Source organism: Sceloporus occidentalis, unplaced genomic scaffold (genome assembly GCF_023333645.1).
Source record: "Sceloporus occidentalis isolate IW3139 unplaced genomic scaffold, rSceOcc1.0.p SCAF_1, whole genome shotgun sequence".
NCBI lineage: Eukaryota > Metazoa > Chordata > Lepidosauria > Squamata > Phrynosomatidae > Sceloporus > Sceloporus occidentalis.
The window spans coordinates 67,978,008-68,001,838 of NW_028316981.1; the positions used below are offsets into that span (position 1 = coordinate 67,978,008).

At 41.0% G+C, this 23,831-nt stretch overlaps 1 protein-coding gene across 8 annotated transcripts in view; it reads left to right on the forward strand.

Moving 5' to 3' along the window:
• CENPP (centromere protein P) overlaps positions 1-23,831 on the forward strand; it is a 264,711-nt gene that overhangs the window by 52,348 nt on the left and 188,532 nt on the right. For 6 of the 8 annotated variants that reach the window (XM_089523713.1, XM_089523723.1, XM_089523687.1 and 3 more), the window contains 5 exons: positions 3,538-3,693; positions 4,804-4,961; positions 7,443-7,534; positions 15,106-15,194; positions 22,833-22,929. In XM_089523713.1, the coding sequence (XP_089379839.1) occupies positions 3,557-3,693; positions 4,804-4,961; positions 7,443-7,534; positions 15,106-15,194; positions 22,833-22,929 (573 nt within the window). In that variant the 5' untranslated portion in view covers positions 3,538-3,556. Of the gene's footprint in view, positions 1-562; positions 607-1,987; positions 2,242-3,537; positions 3,694-4,803; positions 4,962-7,442; positions 7,535-15,105; positions 15,195-22,832; positions 22,930-23,831 lie in introns of those variants that run through there. The other 2 variants (XM_089523741.1, XM_089523678.1) reach the window with 2 other exon arrangements.

Here is a 23,831-nt window from a genome sequence, read left to right on the forward strand (position 1 = left end):
AGGCCTCACTGAACTACAACCCCCAGAATGCAACACAGCAGCACTATAAAAGAGTGGAGTGTGGTACTCTCCAATCACTGTTATAACACTGTCTGCTGCTGAAAACATGCAGAGTTAGCCGTGTTGGCCATTTGACAAATGCAAACAAAAAAACCCATCAGTGATACCTTTATTGGCCAACCAAAATGCATAATATACTTGTTGCAAGATTTCAAAGCTCCATGGGCTTCTTCTCCAGGCAACATGTTATAAACCGAAGACAAAAACATAGAATCACAAAACAATTGATGTTATTCAGATGCCCGCATGTTGTTTCATTAAGATGGTATGTTGGGGAGGATATCTTTTGCAGGGTGGCTCTTCCTCTTTCTGGCCATACGGCAACAGGGAGATTCCCAAAGGCCAGGAAATTTAAAGCCCACACGCAAGTCAACAGGGACTCTCTTTTGCAGTCCATTATGTCTCCATTCCTGTGAGGTCACAGGCCTCTTTGTAGGCAGAGAATGTGAGGCTTGCTGTTGTTCTTGTTGTTGTGTGCCTTCAAGTCCTTCCCAACTTAGGGCAAACCTATCTTGGATTTTTCTTGGCAAGGTTTCTTCAGAGGAGGTTTGGCATTTCCTTCCCCTGAGGAGGCTGAGAGAGTACAACTTGCCCAGGGTCACCCAGTGGGTTTCCGTGGCTGAACTGGGAATCCAACCCTAGTCTCCAGTCAGAGGTCCCAGTCCAACGCTCAAACCACTGCCACACAGATTTAAGGCAGTATTGTTATTTTGGTTTTTAAAACATCGGAATTCCAAAGTGTGGCTGCTTCTCTAATTCAAATTGTGGAGTTCATCCACAAACTACAGTCCCTCAGCAATGGATTGAACAAGGACAATGGTTTCCTGACATACTTCAACACCATCTGGCCCCATCCATCCTCATGGGGGTGCCCTACATTCATCTATTGCCCTCACCACAGGCTAGTCCCAGACTCCCATTGCAGAACTGGATCTGCCAGTTCATTCCTATGCCTTTGTTCACTAACAACCATCGTTAAAACTGGACCTGCAACTTCATTTTCTACCTTAATTTTTAGCCTAAACTTCTTAGCCTGTATTGTAATTTATTCCACACTGTTTTTGTTTGCTACAAATGGGATGTGGGTTAGAGAAGTGGATTATTTTCTTAAATGGATATTTTATTCTTATTGTATTTTACTGTTTTTCCCCCTTGCTTGTTACCCACCTTTATTCCTTCAGGAAAAGGCAAGCTATAAATTATTATTATTATTATTATTCATTTCCATACACAAAGGGTCTGTAATCTGAATGACATCCTCACATACCAATGGTGTGTGTGTTTGTGTGTGTCTGGGCCTGGCTTCCGCTCCACCAAATGCATCTGTGGAAATAGACTTTAGAGACTGCTTTCACTGGCCTGGCTCAATGTTGGGGAATGCTGGGAACTGTAGTTTTGTGAGAGCTTTAGCCTTCTCTGTCAAGGGAGCAGTGGTGCCACAAAAAACTACAGTTCCCAGGATTCCCTAGCACTGAGCCAGGGTAGTTGAAGCAGTCTCAAACTGGACTGTATCCTGCAGTGTGTTTTGGACCTTTTAGTCTATAAAAGCTCATGCTGCCAACTTCTTTCTTTCAGTGACTCTCAAAGGTGCCACAGGATCTCTATGTACTGATTCTACAGGCTTAACAGGGCTACATCTTTGACTTCCTTCTCTAAGGTTTCCTATCTCTATGTTTTTGGGTGGTATTTTTCAGGCTTTGAGGCCTTGTTCTAGAGGAATTTATTCCCGCTTCAGAGAAAGATGCCAGCCACAGATGCAGGCGAAACGTCAGGAAGGAAGTTTTCCAGGACAAGGCCACACAGCCCGAAAAAACACCAAAAAGCACTATGTCTTCACGTTTCCTATCTCTATGCGCTCCCAGAGCCAGCCATTGACAAACGAGAACTATTGGACTGAACCATCTGAGGAGGGGGAAATGGGGGGCGGAGATGCAGAGGGGTTTGGGTTCCCCCCCTCCACGGGAACCTTTCTCTTCACGGAAACGTGAGACCCACAAATAAAAGGGTGGCGGGTTTTAGGAGTATTTGTTTGTCTGGGTCCTCCGTTCTTCTCTCTGCCACCCCCTCTGAGAGGGCTCAGTGGTACATCCCAGGAGGCGCTTAGTTTGGCGGTTCTTTCAGAGCAAAGGAAGGGGCTTCGAGGCAGGAGGAGGCGCTGGGCTCCCGTAGGAAGGAGCGGAGGTATGTTGGGGCGCCTGCTGTTCGCCTTGTGAAGGACGGGCGGGTGCTGCTGCTGCTGCTGCTGCTGCTGGGCTCCTTTGGCAGGAGTGCCTCTGAGCATGTGCTGTCCTCCTCAGGCTCACACCGCTTTGGATGCCGCGGCTCAAATGCCCTGTGGCAAGTGGTTGTTGTTATTAGCTCCCCTGAGTCCACTCCAACCCATGGCAGTGATGGGGACGAGGCAGGTCCCGCAAGCCCCCTGCTCCGTGGCCTCCCTCTCTCCCTTCCACCCCCGGCCTTTCCTGGCACTGTTGCTCTTTCCCATTGTGTGCCATCTCTCCAAAGGGCCATAGTCTCCGCTTGATCGATCGCCTTCCCTTCCCAAGGAGAGCTGTTCAGGAAGGCATGCCTAGTCCTAGAACGAAGTGGTTGGAAGTCCACTTCTGGCTTGGAGGAACCAGTATATTCTAATGTGAAAGAGCACTGGGGCAGGGGTGGCCCTGGGGGCAGCTTGGAAGTTGGGTCGCCATTCCTAGAGGCTTCCTTCTGGGGGTGTCCAGCAAGGCAAAAGCCAGTCCTCTGAGGGTTACGCTTGGCCCATCCTGGGATGCAGCCATCATGACCGATAGGCCTCTTTCAAAAGCAGTAAGATGATGGCTGTTGCCCTTGTTTGCAACACTGAATCCCAATACTTTATTTCTATATCACTGTAGATTTACACAGCACTGTACATACACACAATAAAAGAGATAAAGTAAACCTGCAGTCCGTGGCGTACAATCTAAGAAATAATAGCATAATACATATAAGTAATACATAACAATACAGGAAAGGGTACAATGAAGTAAAGCATAATAATAATAATATGTGTTGTGTGATGAAACACATGTTTGCAATATCACAATCTGAGCAACACTAAAATATCTATCTTCTGTTGGATTCGAGGATAGATATTTCGACGTTGCTCAATGTTCTGTACTTGACAGAGATAAACCAAGCCCTTGATTTCAACAGTGATTTACTTTAATCTCGGTGTTGCTTCTGACAGTGTAACTAAAATGAACTACATATTATAACTGAAAATCCAAATGTATTTATATTAGCACCTTTTAAAAGAGGAATTAGAGAGGTAGAGTACGTTTAAAGTCACGTCAGGTCATTTGATGTGCTTACTGAGGTGTCTGACATGAAAACAGCGGCTACTATGTTCTTCATAGATTGAAGTGTAAGAATTGTTGCCTCTTAAGTTAAAATTAAAAATCATTATTGAAAAAAGTTGTTGTCCGATTGTAATTTCTTGCTTTTTGTTTTCTCCAGGAAGCCTGGTGTTTGAGAAATGAATAACAATGATCTTCAGATGTATGAAGATGAAATCCAGTCTTTGGAGGAAGAAATTAAAACCTTAACAGAAGAATATGAATGCAGTCACCATGCTTCAATGGCTTATTCTGATGAGGACATAATGAACATGTTGTATGTAATGTCAGACTTGTGTTTAGTTTTTCCTGAGCTTTTTTGTTTCAAGGGCTTACTTGAATTTTCTGCTTTGGTGTATTTAGGTTTGTTGGAACCAGTTGTGTTGGTTGAGTGTACACGTCCTTTAATGCAGGGAATCAATATATGTCAGCATGTGTTATACTCATCATCATGCTTATCACAAGTTGTCCTATTGATTTAGCAGTACCTAACACCTTTAGAGTGCCCTGAGCTAGATTTGGACACTCTAATGCAGTGGTCTGCCTATCTCTTATTTTGCATATATTGTTGTTGTTACGTGCCTTCATGTCATTTCCAACTTAGAGCAAACTGTCACGGGGCTTTCTTGACAGGATTTCTTTAGAGGGGTTTGCCATTGCCTTCTTCTAAGACAGAGTGTGTAACTTGCCCATGGTCACCTAGTGGGAGTTGAACCCTGATCTCCCAGAATCCTAGTTCAAAACTCAAATCCCTAGACCATATTGGTTCTCTTCTATGGCATATTTCCTGCCTCTTAAATCTGTAAACATGATGTCTTACTGGAAGTCAGCATATCCAGTTATTAGTTTCCTCTAGCACTAAATTTGATTTGGATTTCCTGCATGGCAGGGGGTTGGACTGGATGGCCCTTGCGGTCTCTTCCAACTCTGTTATTCTATGATTCTAAATTTCAAATGAGTTGATTCTCTTGCCCTCAGTTTTCTTCACTGTCCAGTTTTTGTAACTATACATAAAAATCCCATATACTATGATGATCCTGATTTTGGTTTTCAGTGATATATCTTTACACTTTAGGATTTTATGTAGTTCATAGCTGCTGTTCCAAGCCCTAGCTGTCTTCTGGGTTTTTTAAAACTACAGTCACTATTTTGATATATGACTGAACCAAAATCTAGGAAGTCTATTTCGATGTCTTTGCCATTATGTAAATCATCTATGGTTATCATTTTTGCTTTCTTAAAATTCAACTGTAACCTGCATTTGTCCTTCCTTAACTTCCTTAATACTGTTACTTGAACGTAAACCTACTTCTTCTGCCTATATCTCAGAGATGGAAATAGATTTGTCATGCTCTTGATGACATCTGATGGAGTTCTTCTGTTGCAGGAGATCATCTAAAAGAAAATCTGTTGAAGAACTTGGACAATATAAATCTCCTCCAGATTTGAAAACTCAGCTTGAGTTGTTAGAATCTGACCTCTCCTTCATAATGAAACTTACAGGCATTTGCTTCACACATTATTCCAGGAAACCTGTGGAGAAAAGTAAGCATATGTTTTGTTGGAAAATCAAAAAAACCCTCCCTCATCTGCCATTCTGTATTCAAAATAACTTGATGGATGTTCCTGAAAGCATGCAACCAGGGTATGGAGGAGAGGTCCTAGTTGTTTCCCCTTAGCCTCTGGCAGTTAGGCTTTGTGTCATGAGGACAGACTACAGTGAGCTTTCAAGTCCTCTCTTTGGTACCGCCACAAGAAGTTAAGAAGTTTTTGTTTGCATTTAAGATTAACTGCACTTTGCTGTGCTGTCAACATCCAGACCAACTCTGGATAAACTTAAAACAAGCCAGCTTCAAATCATACTTTATGAAGCTGGTTTTTTTTTTGTTTGTTTGTTCAGCCTTAGATAAGATTAACAGCAATTCAGGGTTTGTATGGTACTCTCAGCTGAACTTACTGTATATATTTGTGTGCAAGTTGAAACATTTTATACAAAAAATTGACTCAAAAAACCCAGGTCGATATATACATGGGTCAGTGCAATACCTCTGTCAATTGCAGTGCTGATGGCCATTTGTCATACCTGCTCAAAAAATCTTGGTAGCAACAGCTCTTTGGAGCTTTCCTGCCACGGCAGAGAGGGCAAAGGGGGTTGGTGTTTCTTTTAGGCTGTCCTTGGACATGCTCAGCGCTTGCTGTAGCCTGTCGCAGGGGGTTCTTAAAAAAGCACTAATCCCTTCCACTCTCCCCATCATGGTGGTGGCTCTTTAGTGCTTCCCACCATGGCAGAGAGAGCAGAGGTGGTCGATGCTTCTTTAGGCTCTTGGGTGGACTAAACTCTTGCCATAGTCTGTCTTGGGAGAACCTAAAAAAAGCATCAACCTCTTTCCAATTTCCCTGCCAGGGTTTTTTTCGGGGGGAGGGGGTTGTTCCAGAGGAAAGAGGTAACATGACAAAACTGAAAGGGAGAAGGGGAAGGGGCTTGGGTGAGTGAGTTTGGCTGATTTCACCAGCATGAACAAGAGGCTTCCTTTCGTTTTCCTCTCATTTTGGGCTGCCCAGGTCAAGAGGTCAGGTTTAGGTTTCTGCTACATTAACTGTTTCTTCTGCAAAACAAAAAACAGAGCAGATAAACAGGCCCCTTGTCCAACTCCCTTTCCCTTAGACATCTTCTCATTCATGCTGGCAAAATCAGCCAAGCTTGGTCACCAAAGCCACCATTGCTTCTGGCCTTTTTGAAAGCCTGAGTGGGAAAATGGTGGCAGCTTAGGTGAGACAGCTTGGCTGATTTTGTCACCATGAGTGAGAGGATGTCTTGGGGAAGGGAGAAAGGGTCTGTTTATTTGTCTTTTTTTTTTTGCAGAGGAATGAGTTAACACTGGCTCCTCAAGCTGGAAAGCCCAGACTGAGGGGGAAGAGGAAGGGAAAGGGGGGAAGAACCTGCCTTTGACTTTTACATGAGATTGACTTATGCACAAGTATATACAGTAATCTAAAACCAAAGTGGGAGCTTTTTATCGCCGTTATAGTAGATGTGGGAAGGGGATGCTAAGAACATGCTGGAAAGTTGCTAAAAATTAAATAATGCTCCATTTTAACTATTGCAGTTGCTCTATGTTGCTATCTGCATTACTCTAATTTTTTTTAAAATATATATTTTAGATATTTCTACTAAATAAGGGAGTGAATTCCATGCATTAGTTAAGCATTGCATAAAGAATGCCTTGAGCCTAAGTTCAGTGCTTTTAAAATGCATTTTATTGCATGATCCTGAGTTCTTTCTGTTCTAATAAAATAATTTGCTACACCAGTCTTAATTTTTATTAGTTGTTCTCACTTTGGCCCGAAACAGACAAGTCAAAAGCGGCAGCTTTGGGCTGATCCAGGGCATGGTGTTCAGATGATGCATGCCCCCAGATCGGGCCGAAGCTGTACTGTTAGCGCCTAAAGTGGTTCAAACCCAGCACAAAAAGGAGTGCAAAAAAAATGCTCCTTGCCAGTGGTCTGTTGCGGACTATGGTGGGGTTGGCCTCAGAAATGTGTTGTCTGATCGCTGGTCCTGCACTGCACCAAATGGGGAACAAGTGTGGTGGGAGCAGCCTCTGGCCTCTCCTTTTGCCCTGTCTGCTCAAGGCCTATGTGTCATCTCTGAAAAAACCCACCTATTCATTTATTTTTTTATCGCAATGCTTTGCATACTATTCCAGAAAGTCTATGGAGCAAAGCATGCATTAAATCTTCCTGGCTCATCCCTGTAAGTTTTAGTTACCTTTTTTCTGTATAGCCCTTAATCTGCAGTTTTCACTTTGAAATGGGTTCATCAGAACTACACCCATATTTGAAATATGGCCATAACATAAGTTTATACTGTGGTGCTAAATTTCTTAAATAGTAAGTGACTTCCTGGTAGGATAGGAATTCTGTGTTGTTAATTCCTGGTTATTTTTACAAAATACTCCATGCAGGCTTTCTTTATGACTCACACAAAAAACAGTGGATTTCAGTTTTTATTTTTCTTCATTGCAGATGGAACTAAAACTACACATAAGTATCGATTATCAGGAAACTGTGAGTCAGTGCCCTTTCAGGTGGAATTTCAACTTTTTGAAGAAAGTCAGGTAATGAAGTAGTATGTATTAGGAAACATCATGCAAACTGTTTTTTTTTAAATTAGGGTCATTTTGATAGTTCTAATAATAGCTTTTAGAAAGCTGAGCATGAGCATTATTTTAACAGTTTCCTTTGCCAGGAAAACTATTTTTCCTTGATGATCATTAGCAGTATGTGCATGTATGTTTTGAACAAAACACATTTAAGCATTTCATCTTCATCTTCACTCTCAAAAACTTCCAGAATGATGTAGGTATGAGTCATAAAAACAAGACAGTCTGTGACTAGAGGTTAACATTTAAAAACAGCGCTAAAAATTAAAAAGCAACAAAGAGTAAGAGGACAAGAAGCAAATTCTGATTTGTGCTGTTGTTCCAAATGGTACAAAGTTTTATATTAAATGGAAATAGCTGAGGGAAAAGAATAGCCAAGCAGTACAAGTCTCTTAGTAGAGGTGATAGAGGGGCCCTGCTGCTCTCCTCCACAAGATTGCATTCTGGCAGAATGCAAGTAATAGAATCATAGAATCATAGAGTTGGAAGAGACCACTAGGGCCATCCAGTCCAACCCCCTGCCATGCAGGAAATCCAAATCAAAGCATCCCTGACGGCCATCCAGCCTCTGTTTAAAGACCTCCAAGGAAGGAGACTCTATCACTCTCCGAGGGAGTGCATTCCACTGTCGAACCGCCCTTACAGTCAGGAAGTTCCTCCTAATGTTGAGGTGGAATCTCTTTTCCTGTAGCTTGCATCCATTGTTCCAGGTTCTGTTCTCTGGAGCAGAAGCAAACAAGCTTGCTCCCTCTTCAACATGACATCCTTTCAAATATTTAAACAGGGCTATCATAATAGAACTTTGCTAAAACATCTTAGAGTAGTTATTCTGTTTATTTCATTTGGAAACACTTGGAAGTTTAGTTCTGTTAAAGCTCAACTGAGTTCAGTGGAACTTATTCCTAGATATAGTTTGGAAAATGAACTGAAAGAAATAAAATGCCACTAGATGGCACTATTTGTTTTGTTGTAGTGTTCATACAAATATAGGATGAATAATGGAGAATGGAAATCAGCATGTGCTTTGTAGATTGCTGCAATTGCATAGATTAAAAAAACTATAGACTGCTCTTAAAATAATGCGAGTGCCACTACACTTGATTGTCCTGATGTGTAACCTGTACTTAAGACAAGAGACAATGTGAGAATAGAATATGGAAAAACAGAATCATTTCCAATTGGCAAGGGAGTCAGGCAAGGTTGCATTCTATCACCCTACTTGTTCAACTATGCAGAAAACATCCTAAGTAGAGCAGATTTAGACTCAAAGGAGGGTGGAGTGAAGATTGAAGGAAGGAACAACAACAATCTAAATTTAACCTAGATGATAAGGAAATTGAAATAGTTAAAGATTTCCCCTATTTTCAATCAGCCACTAACGAGAACACACATTGCAAGCAGGAAATTGGAATTTGAGAGTAGGACTGTGGAGGGCAGCTATAAAAGAACTAGACAGGTTAATAAAGTGCAAAGACATAAAACTGAACACTAAGGTTAGAATCGTCCAAGCCATTGTATTCTCCTTCATCATGTACAGATGTGAGAGCAGGACAGTTAAGAAAGCTGGCAGAAAGAAAATCAATTCATTTGAGATATGGTGCTGGAGAAGAGTGTTAAGGATACCATGGATGGCCAAAAAGACAAACAAATGGATCCTTGAGCAGATCAAGCCCAAACTCTCCCTGGAAGCCAAGGTGACTAAATTGAGGCTGTCGTACTTTGGACACATCATGAGAAGGAATGACTCACTAGAAAATACAATGATGATTGGAAAGGTGGAGGGTGATAGTAAACAAGACTGCATACGCGATGAATAGAATCCATCAAGGAGATCATGGCCCTGAGAGTGCAGGCTGAGCAGAGTGGCTGAGGACAGGGTGTCTTGGAGATGTCTCATACACATGGTCGCCATGAACTGGGGTGAACTCAAGGTCAGTTAATAACAACAGCAACATATTGTTGAAGATTATATGCAATTTGATGCCAAGAGTTGAAGGTGACTCTAGGGCAGCTAACAACAAACTAACAAAGGCCAAAAACACACTGCAGAAATAATCCAATTTGAGATCACTTTAACTGCCTTGACTCAATACTAGGGAATTCTGGGAACTATAGTTTTGTGAGACATTTAGCCTTCTTTTGTCAGAGAGCTCTAGTGCCACAATAAACTAAAATTCCCATGATTCCCTAGCACTGAGTCAGGGCAGTTAAAGCGGTCTCAAATTGAATTATTTCTGCAGTGTGTTTTGGAAGATAGATACTATGGCAAGTTGCCAAATACACCATGGTTGATGATGATTTTAATCTGATTGCTATTGATAGTCTTTCCCTTAAGATTTTTTTCATTCACATAGTAATTAGTGGAAATACGCAGCTTGTTGTCTGCCAAGTTTATGGACAAACAGGGCAGAGGATTTCCTTGAATAAAGTGGAAGGGGTGACAATGAGACAAATCAGAGTGAGAAAACTGATGGAAGTTCTTGTGTTCTTGTAGCATGTACATTTGATAACACTAGGGAATATGTATGTGTTTCATCCTTTTGCTGTACAAACTTGACAAATGCAGTAGCCAGAAATATTCAGAAACTAGTGCCTAACACAAAGAAGTCTAAATTGTGACGTTGAAATCTAAATTGATTAACTTTTAAAGCCTGTGATGTCTAAACTCTTCCAAAGAAATGCTCAAATGTTATTGCTAGTAATGGCAGCCAGTTCCAGTACACAGAGAGCTGTTTTTCCTTTCCAAACAACAGATGAACAATTTTTGTTGTTAAGCTGCTTTTGAGTTGATCTTGACTTGTGGTGTCCCTGTGAATGAGATGTTTTCAAGTCCCTCTATCCTCTGCCTCCCTGCTCAGGTCCTGCAGACTCAAGTCCATGGTCTCCCTGATTGAATTTATCCATCTGGCATGTGATCTTCCTCTCATTCTACTTCCGTCCACCTTCCCCAGCATCATTGTCTTTTCTAATAAATTGTGCTTTCTCATTATGTGGCCAAAATATGACAGCCTCAATTTAGTCATCTTGGGCCCATTACAGATGGGCTAAAAAGTACGCGTGGAGCGCGTACTAGGGTTAAGAAGGGGCGGTGCTTCTGCACCGCCCTAACCCTAGTGCGCGCTGTGCATGCACAAAATGGTGGCAGCCGTTCCACACGGCCGACGCCATTGATACGTGACGACTGCGCCGCCTCCAAATGAGGCGGCGCGGTTATGACGTATTGGGGTCGCGGCAGGGCGCCTAGGGTTTGGCCCGCTGGGCGCAGCTTTCAGACAGCTGCGCCCAGCGGACCAAAGGAGAAAGGGGCCAAATGACCCCTTTCTCCTTCTCCCCGCCGCCGTGGGGTGTCCTTGGGGCTTGAAGCCCCAAGGACACCCCTTTCCAGGCTGCGGGGAAGGGGCCTTTTGCCGCTTCCCCACAGCCCGGAAAGCGGCGGACCGGGGCTTCAGCGGCTGCCGCTCTGGCCGCTGAGGCCCCGATCCGGCGGGGAAAGGTGCGCCTACAGGCTGTCCCAAAGGGGCGGTCTGTAACGCGCCTTGGTTTCCAGGAAAAATTCTGGCCTGTTCTGTTCTAGGACCCATTTGTTTGTCTTTTTAGCTGTCCATGGTATCCTCAGCACCCTTTTCCAACACCACATCTCAAATGAATTAATTTTCTTTCTATCCGCTTTCTTTGCTGTCTTGCTCTCAATCCATACATGGCAATAGGGAATACAATGGCTCGGGCAATTCTAATTTTAGTGTTCAGCTGTATATCTTTACAGTTTAGGATTTTGTCTAGTTCTTTCATAGCTGCTCTTCCTATTCCTAATCTTCTGTTTTCTTGACTGCAGTCTCCATTCTGATCAGTGTTTGATCCAAGGTATGAGAAATCTTTCACAATTTTGATTTCCTCATTCTCTAGGTTGAATTTATTTAAATCAGGGGTAGGCAACCTGCGGCCCGTGGGCTGGATGCGGCCCGGCAAGGCCTTGGGACCGGCCCCAGCCCAGTCCTGCCGCCGATTGCCGCTGGAGCCTTTGGCCTCTCGCGTGAGGGCGTGGGGCCTTTGGCCTATCAGGAGGAGGCGGGTAAGCGGCGGGCAAGGGGGGCAATTGTCTATAGAAGCCTCTGAAACATGCATTTATATTAACATTTTTTTAAAAATCAGCAAATTTTTTTGCGTGTCCTCCATTTTTATAAAACGTGTCCTCCATTTGAAAACTTTGTCCTACATTTGTCCCGATTTATTTATTTAATTATTATTAATTTTTTTTATAAATTTAATTATTTATTTTTTGACTTCGGTCCCCCAGTTGTCTGAGGGACAGCAACCCGGCCCCCGGCTCAAAAAGGTTGCCTACCCCTGGTCTATAAAGCACATGCTGATTTTCTTCTGGAATTCTTTGGCTTGCTCCACTATCTATTATATGTTTGCAATATGATCCCTAGTGCCTCTTCCTGAACACTGCTTGGACTGCCAATTCTCTCTCCATGTATGATTGGAGTCTATGCTGCAGAAATTTGAGAATAATTTTGCTTGCATGAGAAATTAATGTTATCAACCTGCAGTTGCTGCAGTCTTTAGTGTCTCTTTTTTTGTGGATAGGGATGTATATAAATCATTTCCAATCTGTTTGTCACTGTTTTATTTTCCATATTTGTTGGCATATTTGGTCAGCACTGGAGTTGATTCTGTTTGTGTGATTTGCAGCAGTTCAATTGGGATGTCGTTTGTTCCTGGGGATTTATTATTTCCAATTTCTCTGAGTGCTGCTTCCATCTCACTTTCCAAAAGTTGGGGTTTGTCTCATATGGTTCTTCATTCCATGTGTTATTCATTTTTTTGTCTTTTCAATATAGCTCTAGGTGAACAATAAGTGTCATCATTACTTCTCCTGTAACATATAGGAGTTTAGGAGCAATATTCTGAAAGTGCTGCCATAATTTAGTTGAAATAGTTTATATTAAATAGAACGGACCCTGCTCCAGACTGAAAATACTGTGGAGTCTTGCAGGTACAATACAGTTTAAAAACTGTGTAAGGTTCATACATATCATTGTGAAGACAGAGCCTCAAGGTTTACTCTTATACTGTAGATTTCTTTGCACTTTCTTTTATTTATTTGGTTTTTTTAAAATTAAATGGCTCAGTACAATTATCTTTCACATTAATTAGGAATTTATAGTGATTCTTTTACTCATTTTGATATGTGTTTGAACATGGCCTCTTATGGGATAGAAATAAAATAAAATAAGTAATCCTTTGGTACATTAATTTTTTACTTATACATGTTTGCCAGTATAGCTTATTACAGAGAAGGAGATGATGCGGGAAGGGTGAACATACTCAGGGACATAACCAAACGGGGGTGGTGGTCCATGGTGTCCGGATCCCCCCCTCTATTACATAGAATGAATGGTGCGTGCTGCTGTGCTGCCGTGCCCAAGCCCCATTATAATGGTGGCATTTAGTCTGGACCCCCCCCCCCTTTTCCAAAATCCTGGCTATGTCCCTGACATACTGCAACAAAACTACCACAGCAGTGTGAACGCTACATTGATATGCTTATTTTGTAATACTATGGAATAAATGCTGCACGTAAAGATATATTAAGTAATAAGTCCTCACTGAGGACAGGATTCACAAATCTAGATACTTTAAAGATGTCTAAACTGTGCCTTGATATTGTACGGTAGTACTGTGTGAAGGCATGAAACACCTTCACATCAGTGGTGTCCCATGCTGGCTGTCATCTGGTGTGTGTGTGTGTGGGGGGCTGCCGGGGGGCAGCAGCATTGGTGGCCAAAAAGGCATGCTTCTCTTGTCCCATGCTTTCTCCTTGGGAGGAAGTCATGGGCTGGAGCAGCCAGGAATTGTGCACAGGCTCTGGAGGGCCCAACTGGGTGTCACTCAGTGTGGACTGTATCCATTCTCACCACTGTATTTGTACATTTTATTTTTTTAATTTGTTCCTTTTTCCTTGCCCCATCTCTCTTTAAGGAGAGTCCATTTGTTTGTATAGCTTTAATTTTTAAATACTTTTTAATTGGTGTATTTAACAGAACTCTTTGTTGCTTCTTAGCCCATCAGAACCTAACCCATATTAACAAAAGTTAAAAACATAAAACTAATTTTAAGGACTAATGGACATGTGGAATAATGCATTCTTGGCCACCTGCATTATATATAGTCTCTGAAGTGCACACCAGACTTTAACCTGATCAATGCATTTTACTTAACAGTAGCTTCCAAACACTCTTGAATGGAAGTCCCATATAAAGCATATTGCAGTGATCTAATTGTGAGACGATTAATCTATGAACGACTGTAGTTAAATTTGGTTTCCCTAAAGAGGGTTACACCTAGCATTTTACCTAGAGCTGGATAAAGATTCTCCTTACTAATGTAGTTGTGTTTTTTGTATGTTGTGAGCTGCTTTGAAGATGCAAATCTCAAAGTAGATTATCCTTCCTCAGCAACTGGCATGCTTAATTTTTTCTTTCAAACACAAGATGGCACCAGGATATAAACTTGTGATCTTAAATTCTTGTAGACTGTTTGCTTGCAATATTGTACTTTTGTCTTGAACTTACAATCAAACATGGAAGTTTTTCAAACAGTAATATGCTCTGGCCATCAAGTTTATCTGTCTCTTCATTGATCTCCTTTGCATTCTACTCCTGAGCCTTTTACACTGCCTGTTTTGTGTACTCCAGACATAATTTAACATAGAACCTACATAACAGTAGAAGCCTAAAACTGTAAATTGGAGGTAAATTGCAAAAATGATACTTTCTGTACTGTTAAAAAAGCAGAGTACCTCACTTTTAGCCTGTTTAGAATCAGTGCTCACTTGATACTGAAGTGAGTTAAAAGTAATGCACAGCTCCCTGTGACATACAGGACTCCACTGCTCAGCAGAACAGTTTGGAAGCGGTGGGGTCTGATGGATGAACTCAGTACATGCATATTGAGCACTGCTACATTTTAGGGACAGGTTTATTTATTTCTTATTTATTTCCAGGATTCATATCCTTCCTTTCTCCACAATGGGATTCAAGATGGGTTCAGCTTTGCTCTCACATTTTGATAGCTGACAGATCCTTGCTTTTTCCCCCCTCACTGGATCCGACGAAATACTTGGAGCATCTCTTTCCATACTATTAAATTTTCTTACTGGCTATAATGTGCAGTGCTGCCTCAGTGGTGATATAGGCAGTAGTATAATTTGAACAACAATAATTCTGTTATGTTTATTATAGGGAAATGAGGGTTACCAATCCTTCTTCCTACATAATATACATTTGCCTTGTCAAAGAGGGTGCATACCTAACTATACTTTGCCAGAAGGTCTTGCTTTTCTATAATCTATAATGCTTAATCATGCTTTGTTAATTCAATGATTATGTGCTAGCATACAGACGTGAGCCCTAATTTGCCATTTTTCCTGATGTTGTTTTATTGTGTAAGTTGATTATTTGGCTAATTTGTATATAACTGTTTTCTACTTCCATTTTGCCTAATAGTTCTGGGTCTTTTTTCAGGTTAAGAAGAATGTTTCAGCCATTGTTACAGACCTTAACATTATAATAGACTCAGAGGAATATTCTGATTTAAGTAAACTTGTATCCAGGTAAGATTTTCATGAGCATATTAAGATTTCCTGCCAAACATAATTTTAGGATTGACAGTACTCAGCTATATTATCAAAATAGTGTTCTTTGAGATGAAAATGTAAATTGCTAGCTTCCTTTTTAGGATTTAGAATGGCTGCAAATACATATGTTCAGAAGTACTTCCAGTCATTCATTTTTAAGAGTCGTGCCATCCTGTGTACTATTTATAAAAAGCTGTTATAGGGCCTGAACAGACAGGCCAAAATAAAGCTGCTTCGGGTCACTTTGGAGGTATGCTGTTTAAATGACACATGCATCTTAAGAGGCCAAAAGCTGTGCCAAAGCTGAGCTCCAATCCTTAGGACTGGAGCATGGCTTTGGCATGGCTTCCAGCCTCTTAGGACGCATGCATCATTTAAATAGCATACCTCCAAAGTGACCTGAAGCAGCTTTATTTTGGCCTGTCTGTTCAGGCCCATAGTTATAGTAAGGAAGCTCTGGATTTCATTTTATGAATGTTGCCTGCCTGCCTTGCTAGCTAGCTGTTCTTTATGGTTGTCAGTAACTATTCTCATTTCCCAAGATCCTCTTCAAAGTACAGAGTCTCATTTGTCCCTCCATTCTCCACTCTGAAAGCATTCCTTTTTGGCTTTATGCAAATCCATAGACAGTCATTTTCTGCCAAATTCCAGGCTTGTGAAGAGAATAATGTTTTATCTTTGATTTTTTGTTTCTCTGTGGAAGGCCTATGTGCCTCTCAGCTCAGAAATTTTAGGTGGAAGAGATTTGTTTCCATCCACAATTTGAAGTGATGCATAGCCATGATGTTTCATATCTTACCATGAAACCATGGTTGGAAAGTTACTGCAGACTTGTGTGAAAATCTGCTCTTGCTTAGCTCTGTCCAGCTAACTCTGGAAATGCTTACAGACAATAGGCAAAGTTAGCATTGTGTTACTGTACTTGTTCCAGCAAAAAAGAACTCCCCCTTCTCTTCCTGTGACGCCCTCACCTAGTACCTACACCACCAAGTTTTCCCTGTCACTCAGGGCAGATTTTGAGGGAAATCACTACCCTACCAGTTTGCTGAAAAACAGACCTGCTTCCATCAGTGGAATCATACCATTGGATGATAGTTTTTATTGTGCAGTTTCCTTGCCCCTTTCATTAAATTAATTGGGGTGTAGGCAATAGCTGGATGTCATTTTATTGAGCAGGTTTAATTAATCAAGGGTTCCCCAAAATGTTGCAGGCGTTGTTGGCTAGCTGTTCTTTATGTCTGTCACCAACTATGCCCATATGTACTTGTTCCATATTTTTTGCATTGTTGCTACCATATTTTTTCTTATTCTATAAAATTGATTAAAGTGGGCAGGTCAAAATAGCTGTGCAACCACTTTTTTATTTTGTCAGCACTAGGTGCCATCTAGCTGGAGTATCCTAAGAATCTAGGTTACAACAATATGCAAGTCGTTCAGGATTTCAGCTTTAAATCAATATTCCTGTGTCTTCTGACAAAGGAAAACATCAATTTTACTTTGGTATTTGGCTGTAGCCTCTTATTCCTACTTTAATCTACAATGTGCATCTCCATTATCCCTTAAATTTACTACCAGTAGCTGAGTGATTTACTGTTTGGCAATATAAACTTAGATTTGGCAATATAAAAACTTCTGCCAGTGCAGTCATGCACATTTGAAATAGTATTTTCCATCCCACTTCTTTTTATGGGTAGCATTTTTGTCAGTAATCCAGATGATTAGAAGAAACATGGAGTACAATTTTTTTTTCTAAAAAAAGCTTTACTATAGTGAAGAAAGTAGCCTTTCTTCAACACAAAGGGCACTGACTGTAAGTGGAGACACTGCATAGTATGTCAGTTACTGTAGATTTTATTTAGTGGTATGGTGCAAGCTGGATCAGCCATAGAGCTGAATTGATATGACAGATTTCTAAAATTAATTTTTGTGCACCTATACTAAAATATATTGGGAAGGGAATGGAGATGCAGTAAGCACCAGGAAATCTTTAACAGATTATATTAAAGCAGGATGAGGAAAGTTAGGATGAAGGAGGCAAGGTCCCTAGAAGAGAGTAGGGAAAGGATGTTGGAAGAGTTTTAGCTGAGATACACCATTACACAATGTTTTGCAGGAGAAAACATTTGAGGTCTGTAGAGCCTGTTTACTGCTGGTGGGTGAGATTTGTGAAGATGGAAAGAGTTTTCTTAAAGCTATTCGTGCCTTCTAGAAAGTATCACTAATAGAAAACCAAGTAGAAATCTTTCTGGGAGTCCCTCTCAAATCATGTCTAGATGTGAGCAAGACTGCATTTAAAATAACCACTCCTATTTTGGAGCTGGTGCGATTAGAGGTAATTACTACCTTGTGGGATGTAGTGACTGGAGAGATGCCAAATTAGCTGTCCTGCAAAGAGTTTGAGTAGTTCCTCCCTCTCATATTGGAAGACAGAAAATCAGAGCAGCTCATAGAAGTCTGATCCTTCCTTTGTGTGTGCAAGGAACAGCAATGTTGAAATGTTTATTATCTGACCTCATTCTCTCTGAATTTCGATACATCTTTATTTGTATATAAGATATTCATACGTTGGAGAAGAACTTTGAATTGTTGGAATTAAAACTGCCCTCCTGGAAAGGGATCTCCCTCTTCAAGTCAAACCAAACCAAATGTAAATCAAAAGTAAGCTCTTCTCCCTAACAGACACACACATGTAAATATGGCTGTTCTGATATATATTTAAGTGTGTCACACTTTGGAACCAGTACACAGCTATTCAGCATCTTTCCAGTAGGTAGGTGCCAAATTACCTGTCAGGGTTTCCTTCTGTTTCTGCATGTAATAGTCTCATAGTCATTTTCTCCATTAACCCTTCTCCCTCATGGCAGAAAATATACAGTGACATCTCAGAATCTGAGTCAGTGGGCCACTTTGGAGGATCACATCTCTGTTTAATTAGCCAAGGTATGAACAAGACCTCCTCACATACATGAAGCCCTTTTGCTCTTTTATTTGTACCATGAGCAGTCATATCCATCTCCAGTTAACAGTCATTTCCTGCTTGATCAAACCAGAAAACAATGGTTACTAAATTAGGAACAAATCAGAATACTCAACCCAGGTTTGAATTGATGAACATCATGGTCTGTTCCAAAGCTGGCAACCATGAGATGTATGTTTTAAGTGATGGTTCATTGTAACTTCTCAGTAAATGGAGGGTCTTGCAGTCTTTCCTCAAGTGTAAGAGGCCTGTGCATAAATATCTATGTCTGGAGAAATCTTTCTCATAACTATCCAATGGTTGTCTGGGAGATGAGAAACGGCACATGGTTTCACCAATAAATGAGACTAGCCTGTGTGGAAGCAAGAACATTTGTATATTGTCTGAACTCACAGGATTTATATAAATACCGTATATAAGTCGAGAAATTTTTGTCCCAAAATGGCGTCCAAAATTGTGGGTCGACTTATATACGGGGCAATGCGGTACTTTGACCAAGCCTCTCCCCAGCCGGGCTACCTCTGCAAGAGATAGCCCAGCTGGGGAGACACTGGCAAAGGTGACTGATTGCCCCGCAGCCCCCCCTTGGCTCGACTCCCTCTGATGGGAAAAGTCCAGCGAGGGAGACGAACGCATGCCCTGCAGCCTCTCTTCAGCCAGGATTTCCCCAGAGAAGGGGCCTTGCTGAGGAGACACCGGGGAGGGCGATCGCCTTCCCCAAAAGCCTCTCTTCGGCGAGGCCCCTTCCCTGGGGAAAGAGCCTTGCCGAGGAGACACCGGGGAGGGTGATCGCCTTCCCCAAAGCCTCTCTTTGGCGAGGCCCCTTCCCTTGGGAAAGAGCCTTGCCGAGGAGACACCGGGGAGGGTGCACGATCGCCCCAAAGCCTCTCCCTGGCTGGACTTCTTTTGCGAGGAAAGCCCAGTTAGGGAGACGCTGAGGAGGGCACGCGCTCGCCAGCAGCCTCTCCCCAGCTGGGCTGCCCACTCAATCTGACCCTTGACGTATCCCCGGGTCATATAAAAATCCATTTTTTGGCCCCAAAAGTTGACCTCGACTTATACATGAGGTTGACTTGTACACAAGTATATACGGTATTCTGTCATTTCCCACTTCATATATTAAATTATGGTTAATTGAAGATCTGCTTATTTGTATTCCAAAGGGAGAAGCAATGAATCTTCCAGCATGAGTAAAACTTTGTTGAGCTGTGTCTTTACTAAACAAGAATATGGTGGTGGTGGTCTAAAGGCTGACAGCATCCAAGAGGGGCCTGCAGTCAAATGATAGATAATTATTAGTATAATATTGTTTGTTTTAAATGATTTTGCCATGTTGATTTTAGGGGTTGTGTTAACACGTGTGCAAGGTATACACTGATTTAGAACACCAGATTGAAATATTGGGCTTACTCTGGTTTAGTAAACATCAGCTCATATGTAACAGAATTAAGCTATGATATGATCAAATTCTGCTAAAATGCTGGAGCTAGAATTAGCTGGACCAATTCAGCTAATGGAGCAAGAATTTCAGCTCCAGATGTTTCTATTGCTAGCTTTATATATATATTGCCCCTGAGGACAATTGTTGTTAACTCTATCGAGTCAACCTTAACTCATGGCTACCCTGTGGATGAAACATCTTCAAGACCCCCTATCCTCCACTGCTCTGCTTAGGTCCTGCAAATTCATGTCTGTGATCTCCCTGATTAAGTCTATCCATCTGGCACGCAGTCTTTCTCTCTTTCAACTGCCCACTCTACCTTTCATAGCTTTATTGTTTTTTCTAATACCATATATACTCGTGTACAAGTCGACCTCATGTATAAGTCGAGGTCAACTTTTGGGGCCAAATTAGGATAAGAAGTGGGATGGGTTATTTTTCTAATCAATTGATTATTCTGCCTGACCTGGAAAGGAAGTCTGCAAATTGATTTTTTTAAGGGACAAAAATTATTTGTTAATCAAATTGACAAAAGTTCCCAGAATTTGAAGAGTGTGTGTGTGTGTGTGTGTAGAGTTTTAATGCTGCTTTTGCAGCCCCTTTCTTTACTAGACTAGACTTTACTAAACTAATATATTCTTCTCACACACTCCAACAAGCGAGAAACAAATGGAATTAATTTATGTTGAATGCAGTCTTTAAGTGAAATTTGCTAAAACTTGCATATTTTTATTACCTTTGCTTCCCAGCAAAGAACATATACTTCTCCATCTAGACTTAGAGATTGTTTCACTTTGAATTCCAGTACTGCAAACTTGAGTCCCTAGTTGGGTCTATGTATCTGCTGCCCCTTTTAGCACATCTACACCCCACTTCTGCCCTATTGTCATAATCCTTCTTCCTTTTTTTACTTCATCCTAAAAGCTTAGTGCTTCTTTATCACTCCGCTTTTAAATCCTAATTTATGACTGTAGTCAGTTGTTGGTAAGTCCAAGTAATAGACATTCTCCCCTCCTGTATCTTAGACATCCTTTGACAAAATGGCCAGAGTCTCCTACCCTTCAGGGCACATACATGAAATACATATGAAATTATCTGCTAAATGAGTGTCCAATGCCACCACATTTTAGCAAGCTCTTGCTGCAAATCTAGTGAGCAGCTGAAAGGGAAAAAATGACATAATATTTTGTATCTTGTGTCATTTCTCAGTGGTTTGCCAGTAGTTTCCACAGTATATAGGCATGCTGGATCAGTTTCCTGGCTGGTTGGACACAAGCAAAATGATGGCAAAAAATATAGGAGCTGAGATAGCTATTACTTCTGAATGCAGAATGTTATAAATTTCCTAGAAGATATAAACTAAAGATCTTGTGTATCTTATGAAAGAGATAATGCTTGCTCTCAACAATACAGTCCGTCCTCGCCTTACGCGGGGGATCAGTTCCGGATCCCTCCGCGTAAGGCGAATTCCGCCTATGCTCGAGCCCCATTGGAAACAATGGGGCTTGTGCGCGGTGGCGCAGGTGCGCGCGGGGCACAACGGGCGCGCACGCCCATTCAATTGAATGGGATGCGCCGCCCCGCGGCTTGAGCGCATATGCTCAAGGCCGCGTAAGGCGCGCCCGCGTATGGCACGGGCGCGCTGTATATGTAAGCAGTGAAAGGCTAGAACAGAAATAGTTGTTCATAATTTTACTTGGGAATTCTTGGCACTGTAAGCAAAAGTGTGCCCCAACTGTATTTGCTTGACATTCCTGCAAATTTTACGCAGCACAATTTCAGCTAAAATGTCATTGCGACTAGATTAAAATGGCAATGGAATCAGACACGTCTTGGTGAGCAATTGCCCAATACCTAAGTACGAAAGACCTTCTTATGTATCCTGTTGATGGCAGAGATGTGACCTTTACAAATTATGCTATCCTCAGCTGTCCCGATGGTACATAATTCTGTTTCTTCTAAAGTACCTAAACCTTCCCTTGCAGTACGTATAGTAAGTAATGGTATGATTTCACCATCCTCTTCCCTCTTTCTCAGAAGACAGATATTGTCTAGTTTAAAAATGTTTTGGTAGCATATAAAAAATGATTAAAATATCACCAGCCGTCCTTGTGGCTCATAAGTGCTTCCATAGGAGAGATGCTGCCTTTGCACATTTATTGTAAGATTCCTCCATTACACCATAAAGGGAGACATGTTCAGTTATACTGTACAGAAGGGAATGTATCAGTGGGCAGAGAATGATACTGTATGTTATAATATTCTCTGTTTACTTAAAAGAGATGGTTGTGTGTTGGTGGATATTTTCTGGAGCACACTAGATGGTGAGAAAGATCAGTGTAGACCTTTAGATTCAATTCATGGCAAAACTGTGGATTTTGATATGACTCATGGATAAGTCAAGTGTAAAACTTAGGGGCACATAGCAAAGGATCTAAAAGATAAAGCAAAGTAAAACATTGCCAAAGAACTTACAAAATTCCAGCAGACATAGATCTTTGTGCTCACTCTTAAGGCTGGATGAATGAGAGAGTAGAGGACATCTTGCCTTTTACCAGGGGATGGTTTCTTCTTTTAAATAAGAGTTAAAATTAAAATATAGTATCATTTGAAACAGTTAAAATACAGTACTTACATTGACCTGTGGATAAGTCGATTCAGGTTTTTCAGTTCAATTTTTTTAACCTAAATTTCTACACGTGTACATGAGTATATACAGTACATCCAAGCTAAGGTTGCTTTTATTAGATATTATTTTAAAAAGTAATCCTAAACAAAAGAATCAAATAATGGGGTATACAGTGCGCCTGTGTCATATGTGGGCGCACTTTATGCAGCTTTCAGTTTATGCTGAGAGCCACTCGCCATAAAAGGCAATGGTGTGCGCTCCCATGGTGTGCGCACCATGCCGCACCGTGTGCACAAGCCACATTGTTTTAAATGGGGCTTGAGCATCCATGGAATTGGAACGGATCCCCCGCAGAATGGAAGGGTATTTATCTTGAAAAATATGACTGCATTTTAGTATTCAAATATCTAATCATATAGAAAGTCTTCTCGACTTAGTAATAGATTTGAGCCACTTCAGCCAAATTCTTTGAAATAGTGATCCTACAATATTAATCTAGAACAAAATATTTTTCCATGAATTTGTAGCCAAAAATACATGGTTTTAATGTGTTATGTTGCATTTTAGAGTTGAAGAGAATGGCAATTTGTTACTGTTCTTCAAGAGTCTCTTGTGTTTCTCTGAGTGGCGTGGACGTCGGAAATGTGTGTTCACCAATTTCAAGGTACTGTTCTAAAATGTTTTTGAAAACATTGCTTTATTTTTCATATGAGATACCAAATACGAGAAAAATGAATTAATTGTCAACGTTGATAATTCTAATTAGAAATGCTTATTATTGTGTAATGGCATTGCATATTTGGGCATTCAATAATACATTTATACTTGTTATATTCTCTGCTGTTCACAGACGTTTCAGTGCTTCAGAATGATAATACTGTATGATTATCTTACCTAGAGAAGAAATCTTTCACTTTCCATCAGTATACAAAGATTAATGAAATGTTATTCTGAGTAGTGCCTTTTTTTAAAAAGAGCCACATTGTGTCATTTAGTGGGGAGAGAGCAAGAGAGATTTACTTGTGCCAACAAAACAAATAGTTATGGTGCTAAAATGATATTGCGGCCATCCCCAAATGTGGGAAATTATTTTTGTTGCTTCCAAACCATCATTTGGATAAATAAAAGGTGGTTATTTCTTTCAAATTTAAGTGATGTCTTTCTGATCTTGGAACCTTTTATAATATTACCTAGACCTTTTGTACATATAAGATACACACACACACACACACACACACACACACAGGAGTTATGGTGCTAGAATATTTTTGGAAAAGTTTGAAGCAAATAATTCTATAACTTCCAATTTTAATTTTGTTTTTATATGAATGAATATATAAATAAAACAGCAAAACTATGTGATGTGTATTTCTCTGTGTAACTTTGAATTTGGGTTCATGCAGATTGTACCAATTGCTTTAGTAGAATAGGCTTTAAGATTCCTTCCACTTTTGAATCCATATTCCCAGGCCATCCATAATCCCATCTCAGTGCTAATAGAAGTGTTTGTAGTAGTTAAGGCTAAACAATTTCCCACTTAAACTGAGGATTGCAAACCAAGGATTA